General features: G+C 53.7%; 3 protein-coding genes across 9 annotated transcripts in view; 1 reads left to right on the top strand and 2 right to left on the bottom strand.

Annotated features, from left to right (window-relative positions):
* LOC127048433 (zinc finger protein 883-like) overlaps nucleotides 1-10,083 on the bottom strand; it is a 291,005-nt gene that overhangs the window by 209,800 nt on the left and 71,122 nt on the right. The window lies entirely within an intron of this gene.
* The window catches only part of LOC127048477 (putative zinc finger protein 75C), a 36,578-nt gene that overhangs the window by 10,786 nt on the left and 15,709 nt on the right, over nucleotides 1-10,083 (top strand). Inside the window, exon 6 of one of the 7 annotated variants that reach the window (XR_007773675.1) lies at nucleotides 8,201-9,526. The exons of the other annotated variants lie outside the window; for them this stretch is intronic. The gene's annotated coding sequence lies outside the window, so the exon portion shown is untranslated. Of the gene's footprint in view, nucleotides 1-8,200; nucleotides 9,527-10,083 lie in introns of those variants that run through there. 7 annotated transcript variants of the gene reach the window in all.
* Nucleotides 4,108-7,637, bottom strand: LOC127048464 (spidroin-1-like). The gene is made up of 2 exons (XM_050948324.1): nucleotides 5,985-7,637; nucleotides 4,108-5,922 (listed from the first exon to the last, which is right to left on the bottom strand). Exons 1-2 carry the CDS (start codon nucleotides 6,464-6,466, stop codon nucleotides 5,397-5,399), a joined length of 1,008 nt encoding a protein of 335 aa, XP_050804281.1. The 5' UTR covers nucleotides 6,467-7,637; the 3' UTR covers nucleotides 4,108-5,396.

Here is a 10,083-nt window from a genome sequence, read left to right on the forward strand (position 1 = left end):
CTAGTGGTTAGAGGAAGGGAGGCTGGGAGCCAGGACTCCTGGGTTCCATTTCCAGTGCTGGGATCAGGCATCAGCGCTCCAAGCATGTGCTTGGGGCGGCACTTTCCAAGAGGCAGCACTCCAACCCCTGCCCCCCCCCTTTTTTTGGGGAGCGGGGAGGCACACAAAAAGCCAGGAGCCAGCCATGAACCAAGATGTTCCCTGTCACCTGAGGCTTTCAGGCTGAGCTGGAACTGACCCTGCAGTTCTGGCTTCAGTCACAAGATGGCGCTCATGGCAGCCTGAGGTGCCCAGGCTGGACTGCAGGTCAGGCTGCCCTGCCGCTGGGGAGCCGGAGCATCATCCCCCTAGGGCGGCTCTAGGCACCAGCAAAGCAAGCACCTGCTTGGGGCAGCCCATTTGCAAGGGCGGCATGGGAACTGAGAACCAACAGGGGGCTCTGGGAGCGGTAGTTCCCTGGTTAGCTCCCTGTCTATAGAGCCAGCCCTGGAGCAGGGAAAGAACTACATTTCCCAGCATTCCCTCTGCCACTACCAACTGGAAAGGAAGGAGGGGGACCTCATGCGGCAGCGCTGTGAGTGGAGAGTGGTAGGGAGACCATATTGTAACATTCAAACAACAGGATACTCCAGGTGGAGGGAAGCCCCACCCTGCCCCCCTCCACTCCCTCCTACCCCCCACAGAAACCACAACCCATCCAACTCCCCCCTGCTCCCTGTCCCCTGATTGCCCCCTCCCGAGACTCCTGCCCCTAAGTGCCCCTGAGGAGCCCACCCCCTATCTAAGCGCTGCTGGTCCTTGTTCCCTGATTGCCTCCTCCTGGGACCCCTGCCTCTAACTCCCCCCCAGGACCCCACCCCCTATCTAAGCCTCCCTTCTCCTTGTCCCCAACTGCCCCCTCCTGAGACCCTCCCCAACTTCCCCCCAGGACCCCATCCCCTACCTGTCCCCTGACTAACCCCTGGGACTCCCATGCCTATCCAACCACTGCCTGTCCCCTGACTGCCCCCCCAAACCTCCTCCCCATCCAACTCCTCTTCTCCCTGTCCCTTGTCTGACCCCTTGGAACCCTATACCCCTTCTCCAACCCCCCAGCCCCCTTACCGTACCACTCAGACCAGCGTGTCTGGCCCGCGCAGCTCCAGACACGCTGCTGCATACATGCTGCCTTGCTCCCCCGTGGAGCCCACAGTCCCCCCACAACACACACACCCAGCACCTGCCTTCCAGATTTGAACTCCTCAAAATTCAGGAGTGCTCAAGTTTAGTTTGGGCAGCTGGTTCTTCATTTCTCCCATATCAAATATCCTGATCCACTGTAACTTGCTGTAGAAAAAGTAGGATAAAATTGAGCAAGAAATGCTTCCCAATGGTTATTAGGACTGGAATTGCTATTTTTCAACAGCCATTGCTTTTTTTTTTTCTTTTAGTTGTTTAAAAGGAAGACAGTGATATTGCATTGAAACAAATAGTGGAACAAAAGAATAATAAAGGCACCTCAACTCTTCCTCATTTATGGAGGATAGTCTTATAATCTGCATCCAGATATCCTCCAATCACACAAGCTGAAAATTGTTCCACTTTACTGCAGCTCTGTAACCATATGGGAACCAGTCCTGTCTTTTGTGCACATCCAAAATTCCTGCCAAATGGCCTGCCCTGGGAGCAAGTTACCAGTGACCCAGGGCTGTGGCGGAAGGAGGGTGCAGGTGGAGGGGAGGGAGAGCCCAGGGCTGGGACAGCAGGAAGTGTGTGGGAGGGCACTGGTGGGGGGGAGCCCAGGGCTGGGGCAGCAGGCAGATGTGGGAGGGGGACCCCAGGGCTGGGACAGGGGGCAGACATTTTTTTTGCTTGGGGCGGCAAAAAACCTAGAGCCGGCCCAGATCCCCTAGGCTCTCCCGGATACACTGCCTGCCGCCCCAGTGCAGGAATTTTGGATGTGCACAAAACACAGACAGGATTGGTTCACACATGGTTACAGAAGTGCAGTAAAGTGGAACAATTTTCAGCTTGTGTGATTGGAGGATATCTGGATGCAGATTATAAGACTGTCCTCCATAAATGAGGAAAAGTTGAGGTGCCTTTATTATTCTTTTGTTCCACTCTCTCTTTCTATGGGGAATTTCCCAATGCAATATCACTGCAATGGCTGTTAAAAATAGCAATTCCGGTCCTAATAAGACTGGGAAGCATTTCTTGCTAAATTTTATCCTACTTTTTTTACAGCAAGTTACAGTGGATCAGTATATTTGATTTGGGAGAAATGAAGTAACAGCTGCCCAAACTGAACTTGAGCACTCCTGAATTTTGAGGTGTTCAAATCTGGAAGGCAGGTGCTGGGGGTGTGGGGGGGGGGCGGCGGCTGTGGGCTCTGCGGGGGAGCACGGCAGCGTGTATGCAGCAATGTGTCTGGAGCTGCGTGAACGAGCCCGAGAATAGCTGAGGAGCAGAGCAGATCCAGGCTGGGAACTGAGCCAGAGCAACATGAGCCACAGAAGCTGCCCAAGGAGCAGATCTGTGCTGGGAGAAGAGCTGCAGCAAGCAGAGCCAGAGAGGCCAGAGGAGCAGCCCAGGGAGATTGAGGCAGAGCCGCAGCAGCACTTGGGCTGGAGGTGGGTGCAGTGAGCAGCTTGGGAGAGCGAGAGGGTCCCTGGGCAGAAGGCCCAGCACAAGGAGATGCCACCAGTCAAGAGGCCTTGCAGGCCAGACTTTCGGGGGTGAGGGGATCATATCCCCTACATGGGGGCTGACACTGGGAACAAGGGTCCTGTCGCCTAGAGCATGTGACCACTGCCAGAGCCAGTGTCCAGCCCATTGTGTCCCTGCAGCACAGCCAGGACCTGGGAAGGAGGCCTGGGACATGTGAGGGAGAGACAGTGACCTGCCCTGACACTACAGAGACACGAGTTGTGATCTCCCTGCACCACAGAACAGGGTGACGTGTTTTCCTTTAATCTTTCCTTATGTTTTACATTAATTGCTGGGTCATAAATTGTATTTGCTTGAAGCAATGCAATGCAATGCAGAGTGGGTCAGGGAAGTGCCCAGAGTGGATAGCGTTCCCCACAGTGGGGACACTGTAGCCCTGTTCAAGTGAGCATGACAAGATTGGGGGTCAAGCCCCCCACGATTCCTGGGCCCAGCCTTGTTGGGGTTACGAGGACTCTGCCACACATGAGTAGAAAGAGCATCCTTGGGGTCAGGCAGGCCTCTGGGTAGGAGTGTGATGACTCAGATCCTTTCTCTGGCAAGTAGCGCCAGGGTCATGTATAAACCAGGGAAGTTTGCCCCAATAGCTGGACCAGAACCCCCTGTACACTTGCCCTCTGTTGTCATTGCTCCTCTGTCTCTCTTCCCCTCATGTCTGCTGCTCTCCTCTGAGCTCTCTCAGCACCTGGCCCCAGAGCGCTTCCTGCCAGCCAGAGAGTGCGTGTTCTAGGCCTGTTCCTGTGGATGTGGCCTCTCTCCTGATTCGTGAGGAAAGGAACCTTTCCAGGAAATGGCTATGGATTCTGGGAAACCACATGTGACTGGTGCACAGCACCAGGAATCATTTGGCTCTTGGCACACAAGGCCACTTAAAAGCTAAGTGCCCAGATGGGCTTGAACCCTGGACCCTCAGATTAAGAGCCTGATGCTTTACCAGCTGAGCTACCTGAGAGCATCTTCCCCATTCACCTCAAGAGCGATCAGGTAGGCAAAAGAGAGGCAAAAAAAAGTCCCAGGAACCCCTCCTCTTTTTCTGCACATCCAGTGCCTGTCAGCAGGATTCCTCCTCCTCCTCCTCCTCCTCCCTCCTGTGCCTCACTAAATCTCCACACCTAGACAGCTGGTCTGTCCGCTGCACCCCAGTCCCCCATGCCTGAACCTCCCTGCCAAAGCCCTGCACCTGGCTCCATAGAATTAAGTCTCACATGTCGCTGGGATCTCTTCATCTTGTGCCCAGAGTGTCTCGACCTCCTCAGTAGCTGACCTCAGAAACACAATGTCTGCCTTTCCCAAAGAAGTGCTTGGAGGGGTTTTTCTCATGTGGGCTAATGGATAAGGCATCTGAGTGCAGATCAGAAGATTGAGGATTCAAGTCTCTTTGTGGTTGTTTTTCCGCAGTTTTGCCGTTGTGCTGAACATCCTGCTCTCTTCAGGGCTGGACCCTCTTCTTGGCCGCTCAGGCCAGTGCTCTGGCTGCAGCTAGAGCCCTGGGAAGGAGTTGTGGGGTGGGCGTCACAAAGGCTGGGGCAGGAGCCACAGTTGCTTCCAGTCTAGGCTTTGCCCATCCTGACTTGCCAAAGAAAGTGGGTGGCTGCCCGGGCTGGCGTGTGCGCCTGTCTCTGTGCTGGAGGGTACTTGCTACATCGCATCTCCGGAGCCTGGGTGTTTTTCTGCTTCTCGCCAGCTCAGGAAAAGCCTCTTGGGGTAAAATCTCCTGCCCCAGTGCAAAAGTCAGAGGCCCCACCATGGGGGCTGGCCCTGTTTTCCTGCCATCTTGTGACATTGGCCACAGAGCATCAGCAGCTGCTGCACATGCGGGTGATCTTCAGTGGGTGTTTGGCATGGCAGGGAGCAGCCTGGCTGGGTGTTTTTGTACCTGTTTGAAGGCCACACATAGGCATGGTCCTGCCCTCCTCTAGCCCTGGCCTCAGTTGCTCTGTGGCTTTTAAGCCTTCCCTTGGAGCTGTCAGCACCCACTGCCTCTGCTCTAGGTGCCCAGAGGAGGAGAGGTGTGTTGGGTCACTTTTACAGATGCCCCTTCCCTGGTGCTGCCATTGCTCAGCTACACAGAGGAGTTTTCATCCCCAATCCCTGCTTAGCAGCACTCTAGCACCATTTCTGAGGGCTGTCCTGCCTCACTTTCTTCCTGCCATGTTGGGAAAGACAGCTCTCATCATTAAAGGTCAGATGTGGCAACTAGGGGCAGAAGCCCCTTCTATGTTTTCCTACTGCAGAGCCCAAACTCAGGAACTCACCTTGGGTGCAGGCACTGCTGTGCTCTCAGAAAACAAGCCACCCCTACACAAGGAGGGATGACAGGGCCTGCTAAAGCCCAGGATTGAACCAGGGACCTTTAGATCTTCAGTCTAACGCTCTCCTAACTGAGCTCCTTTGGCAACTGCATGAGAGTATTTTGGCCTGTTGCTTCTCTGTCTGGGATGTTTCTGTCAGCAATTGCACACAAAAACGACAGGAAAATGAACGGCTGCTCCACACCCCCACCGGAGGAACCCGACGCCCTTAGCTGTGGTGAGTAAGAAGTGTCTGTTGGCTGACAGGGCCTGTCCCCCAGGAGCTGGAACAGCAGCTGCTGCCTCCCCCTTGGCTCCAGGCTGTGGGAAATGCTCATTGCCTGGCTGCATGGGCGGATGCTGCTCCGTGCTCTGGAGAGCGTCTGTATTGCTCTGTCAACCCCCCGTCTTCACTGAGCCAGTCTGGTAAGGTCCCAAGTGCCCCCTCCAGCCTGGCAACTGAGAGTCTGTGCAGACATCAGCCCCCCTGCCAACCCCACAGGCAGCAGCAGCGCCAGCCCCCCCAGCACCACAGGGCACTAAATACACTTCCTGTGGGGAAATGGATCCTTGGCGAGAGCCAGGAGAGAGCAGTGCCTGGCTCACCTTGAGGGAGAGAAGAGACCTGATGAGTGCGGATCTCCCTCTGCCTCCCCAGCAATGCTTATCAGTTTTATTGTTGCTGTGATAGTCAGCGTTTCCCTTCAGGGCCAGCCCTAGAGGGATCCAGGGTCTGGGACAAATCCTCCCTTTCCTCCCAAGGCCTTGCCCCCACGCCACCCCTTCCCCCAAGCCCCCACCCCGTCCTGCCCCCAACCCTACCCCCTCATTTCCCCTTTGTATCCCTCCCCAAATCCTCGCCCTGGACCCGCCCCGGCCCCACCCCCTCACTGTCCCATTGGATCCTTCCCCAAACCCCAGCCTTGGCCCTTCCCCCAGCCCCACCCCCTCACTGCCCCATTGGATCCCTCCCCAAATCCTCACCCTGGCTCTGCCCCCAGCCCCACCCCCTCACTGGCCCTTTGGATTCCTCCCCAAATCCTCGCCCTGGACCCGCCTCTTCCCCAAGCACGCGGCATTCCTCCTCCCTCCCAGGTCTGCACATGGGCCATGACCGGGGCCGGGAGCGGAGCGCAGAGGCTGTTCCAGCCCTGCAGCCTGTGGAGCAGCGCACTGGGGCTGGGGGCAGTGTGGAGCAGGCAGGACCCAGGTGGGCGGGGAGCGGAGACACACGTGAGGCAGACACATTCCTGCTGGGAGGGGCCGGGCCCGGCTGCCTGATTCGCCCCTTGCCCAGGAGCTGCAGGAGGGGCCCGGAGCGCAGCTCGGCTGCAGAGCTCGGAGCCCAGGCTGGGCCCAGGAGCGAGGGCCCAGGGAGCTGAGGGTGTATCGGGGGTCGGAGCCAAGAGTTGGGTGGAGATGGGGCTGTGCCACTGCCGCTTGGCGGTGAGGGGGGCCTCTGGCATTTTTTTTTTGCTCTGCCACCCGCATCCCGATATTTCATCTTTGACATCTGGTCCCCCTAGCCTGCTGTGAATGAGGATGTCTGGACCAAGGGGCCAGGGTCTGGCCTTTGCTAGAGAAACCACTGTCAGGTTTTAGCTAATTAGGACAAGTCAGCAAGTAAGAACAACCTCAGGTATCAGTAGCTGCTACAGGTTGCAAAGTCCTACAGGGAGCAGTTTCTGGCACTACACCTGTGCTGCTCTGCTCCCCGCTCTTCTCAGGCTCCTGCTCTCTCCTTAGCTCTGCCCCACTCTGGCCCAGGCAGTTCCAGCTCACATGGAGGATGGGACCCCCTGGCCTGGTGACTCCCTCATTACACTGCCTGGCCTGTCAGTGCGGCTAACTTGGAGCTTTGGCCTCTCCCCATTGCCCCTGGGGACTGTCAGTCTCAGGGGCCTGATTTCCCATTGATCCTTCCCCCTTCTACTGGTGCTGGGAACTAGCCAACCAACCCCCCCCCACACACACACACACTAAGTTTTAGTAAAAGGCCAAGAGCCCCCTTACACAAGCCAGCCCCATGAGGGTCACTGATATGCAGAGAAATCAGCCTAAGCTGGTCCCATGGTGTAATGGGCAGCACTCAGGGCTCTGAATCCTGCAATCTGAGTTTAACTCTCAGTGGGACCTTGTGTTGGCTTATGGTAAAGCCCCAGAGCTCACAGTGCTCAACTTCCCTGTCTCCAGTTGTGTAAGAGTGAATCTTTCCTCTCTTGCTGGGTGACTCACACCTCCTAGAGCCAGGGCTTTGGCTGGGATGGCCACAATGGGTTAGGGCTCTAGAACTTGCTACCCTGATGGTTGGGATTCTTGCTGCTTCACTTCATGCCCACAAGTTTGGCCCTTGTGCTTCTGGCCACATGGCACTTGAAGGAAGGAGTGCCAGGGCTGGGATTAATAGTCAGGGCTTGGCAGGAGGGAGGGAGAGTCCCAGGCTGGAGCCCTTCACACCTTGCCTCCTCCGGGCACCTAGAGCAGAGGCAGCCCAGCTCTGTCTGCTGGATTGTCATAAACAGACAGCTAAGGGTTAACGTCTCTTTCACCTGGAAATAAGTATCTGAAGCACCTGACCAGAGGACCAATCAGAAAACTGGATTTTTTCAACTCTGGATGGAGGGAAGTTTGTGTGTGAGTCCTTTGTTCTTGGTCTTCTGCCTGACTCTCTCTCAGCTATGAGGAGTGATTTTTTCTATTTCCTGCTTTCTAATCTTCTGTTTCCAAGTTGTGAGTACAAAGATGGTTTGTTGTTTTGTATTTACATGTCTATAGTTGCTGGAGTGCTTTGAATTGTATTCTTTTTGAATAAGGCTGTTTATTCAATATTCTTTTAAGCAAATGACCCTGTATTTGTCACCTTAATACAGAGAGACCATTTTTATGTATTTTTCTTTCTTTTTATATAAAGCTTTCTTTTAAGACCTGTTGGAGTTTTTCTTTAGTGGGGAACTCCAGGGAATTGAGTCTGCAGCTCACCAGGGAACTGGTGGGAGGAAGAAGTCAGGGGGAAATCTGTGTGTGTTAGATTTACTAGCCTGACTTTGCATTCCCTCTGGGTGAGGGGGGAAGAGAGATTAGCTCTCGGTAATTCTGTTTTCCGGGACTGGGAACGGAGAGGGTGGAGTCCCTCCGTTTAGATTCACGGAGCTTGCTTCTGTGTCTCTCTCCAGGAACACCTGGAAGGGGGAAGGGAAAAGGTTTATTTCCCTTTGTTGTGAGACTCATGGGATTTGGGTCTTGGGGTCCCCAGGGAAGGTTTTTGTGGGGACCAGAGTGCCCCAAAACACTCTAATTTTTTGGGTGGTGGCAGCTTTACCAGGTCCAAGCTGGTAACTAAGCTTGGAGGTTTTCATGCTAACCCCCATATTTTGGACGCTAAGGTCCAAATCTGGGACTAGGTTATGATATGAGTGGCAGTGGTGGGATAGAATCCAGAAGCCAGTAGGAATATTATATTTTTCTTTTCTCTGCTAGGGGCTTTTAAGCAGAAACAGTTTAGTTTTAAAAGGAACCAGAGAGAATTTTTTTTCTCTGTTCTCTCTGGCAGTTGTGGCTTTCATATTAAGCAAGCAACCATTAAGTAACTATTACAGGTCTTTTGTCACACAATAGCACTCCCATTAGGAGTCAAATACCAGCACTATATACATGCAAATAAAGTGGGTTTTCTGGTTTACTTTACATTGAAAACATTAGCTAGAGGAAAAAAGGGAAAAAGGCACTGTTGCTAGGCAGACCCCAGGAGGCAACAGAGAACCTGCAGTTCAGACAATAAACACCGGAGGGCACCCCAACACAAGAAAACAGGAACCATGCCTTCCAATACAAAAATGGAGGCTGAAGAACAAATCAAAGAAGCTGAACACAGGCGAGAACTGGAAAAAAGACTACAAGAGATGGAGCTGAGAGAAAGAGAAAGAGAGGCAGCCTACAAAAGAGAGCAAGCAGCCAAAGATGCAGACCACCAAAAACAGCTGGAACTCCAGAGGGAAGCCCACTGACAGGCCATGGAATTAGAAAAGGCTAAGCAAAACACAGCCAGCCCTAACAACCCTGCGCCAATGATTGTTCCACAGCACAGGAAATTTCCCACCTACAAGGCAGATGATGACACCAAGGCCTTCTTGGAAAATTTTGAAAGAGCCTGTCTTGGGTACCGCATCCCTGAAGACCAGTACATGGTAGAATTGAGGCCACAGCTCAGTGGACTTTTAGCAGAGGTGGCAGCTGAAATGCCTAAGGAGAACATCAACAACTATAAACTTTTTCAAACCGAGGCCAGATACAGAATGGGGATCACCCCGGATCATGCCCGTCGGCATTTCAGAACCCAAAAGTGGAAACCAGATGTGTCATTTCCCAAACACGCCTACTACGTTGGGAAAAATTATGAGGCCTGGATATCAGGACACAATGTTAAAACCTTGGAAGAACTGCACCTCCTCATACAAATGGAGCAGTTCTTGGATAGTGTTCCTGAGGACATAACACGGTACATACAAGATGGAAAACCCAAAAATCTCGCTGAGGTGGGGGAGATTGGAGCCAGATGGATGGAAGTGGCAGAAAGCTACGGTCAAGGGGAACGAATACCCAGGGGGCACACCGACCATAAACCCTACAACCGAGGACAGCCAAAGACCCCACATACAACCCAAGTAAAGCCACAGATGCCCTATTCTTCCACCTCACCAGTCTCCAGTAACTCACCTCGGCCCAGTGATCCATCAGATGGAAGATGCTTTAAGTGTAATGAACTGGGACATATCAAGGCCAACTGTCCAAAGAACGCCATCCGAGTGCAATTCATTACACCAAAGATCCCCAGGCCCAGATGCCTCTCAAATACCCTTGGAGTGAAAGGTAAATTTGAGAGTGGGCGGAAAGAAGGTTACTGCGTGGAGAGACACGGGGGCACAAGTGTCAGCTATCCACCAATCCTTCGTAGACCCCAAATTCATCAACCCGAAGGCCCAAGTGACAATTTATCCCTTCATGTCAGAAGCTGTAGACTTGCCTACAGCTGAACTGCCTGTCCAGTACAAAGGCTGTTCAGGAATGTGGACTTTTGCAGTCTATG

This window comes from Gopherus flavomarginatus, chromosome 3, assembly GCF_025201925.1.
Source record: "Gopherus flavomarginatus isolate rGopFla2 chromosome 3, rGopFla2.mat.asm, whole genome shotgun sequence".
NCBI classification, from domain to species: domain Eukaryota; kingdom Metazoa; phylum Chordata; order Testudines; family Testudinidae; genus Gopherus; species Gopherus flavomarginatus.

Bases quoted from the DNA above. Each gene is read 5' to 3' on its own strand.
- LOC127048464 (XM_050948324.1), bottom strand. From the start codon at position 6,466: ATGCCAGAGGCCCCCCTCACCGCCAAGCGGCAGTGGCACAGCCCCATC. The intron at 5,923-5,984 runs GTGAGGATTTGG...GGAAGGGCCAAG, and splicing joins GGGCTGGGGGCAGAGCCAGG to GCTGGGGTTTGGGGAAGGAT.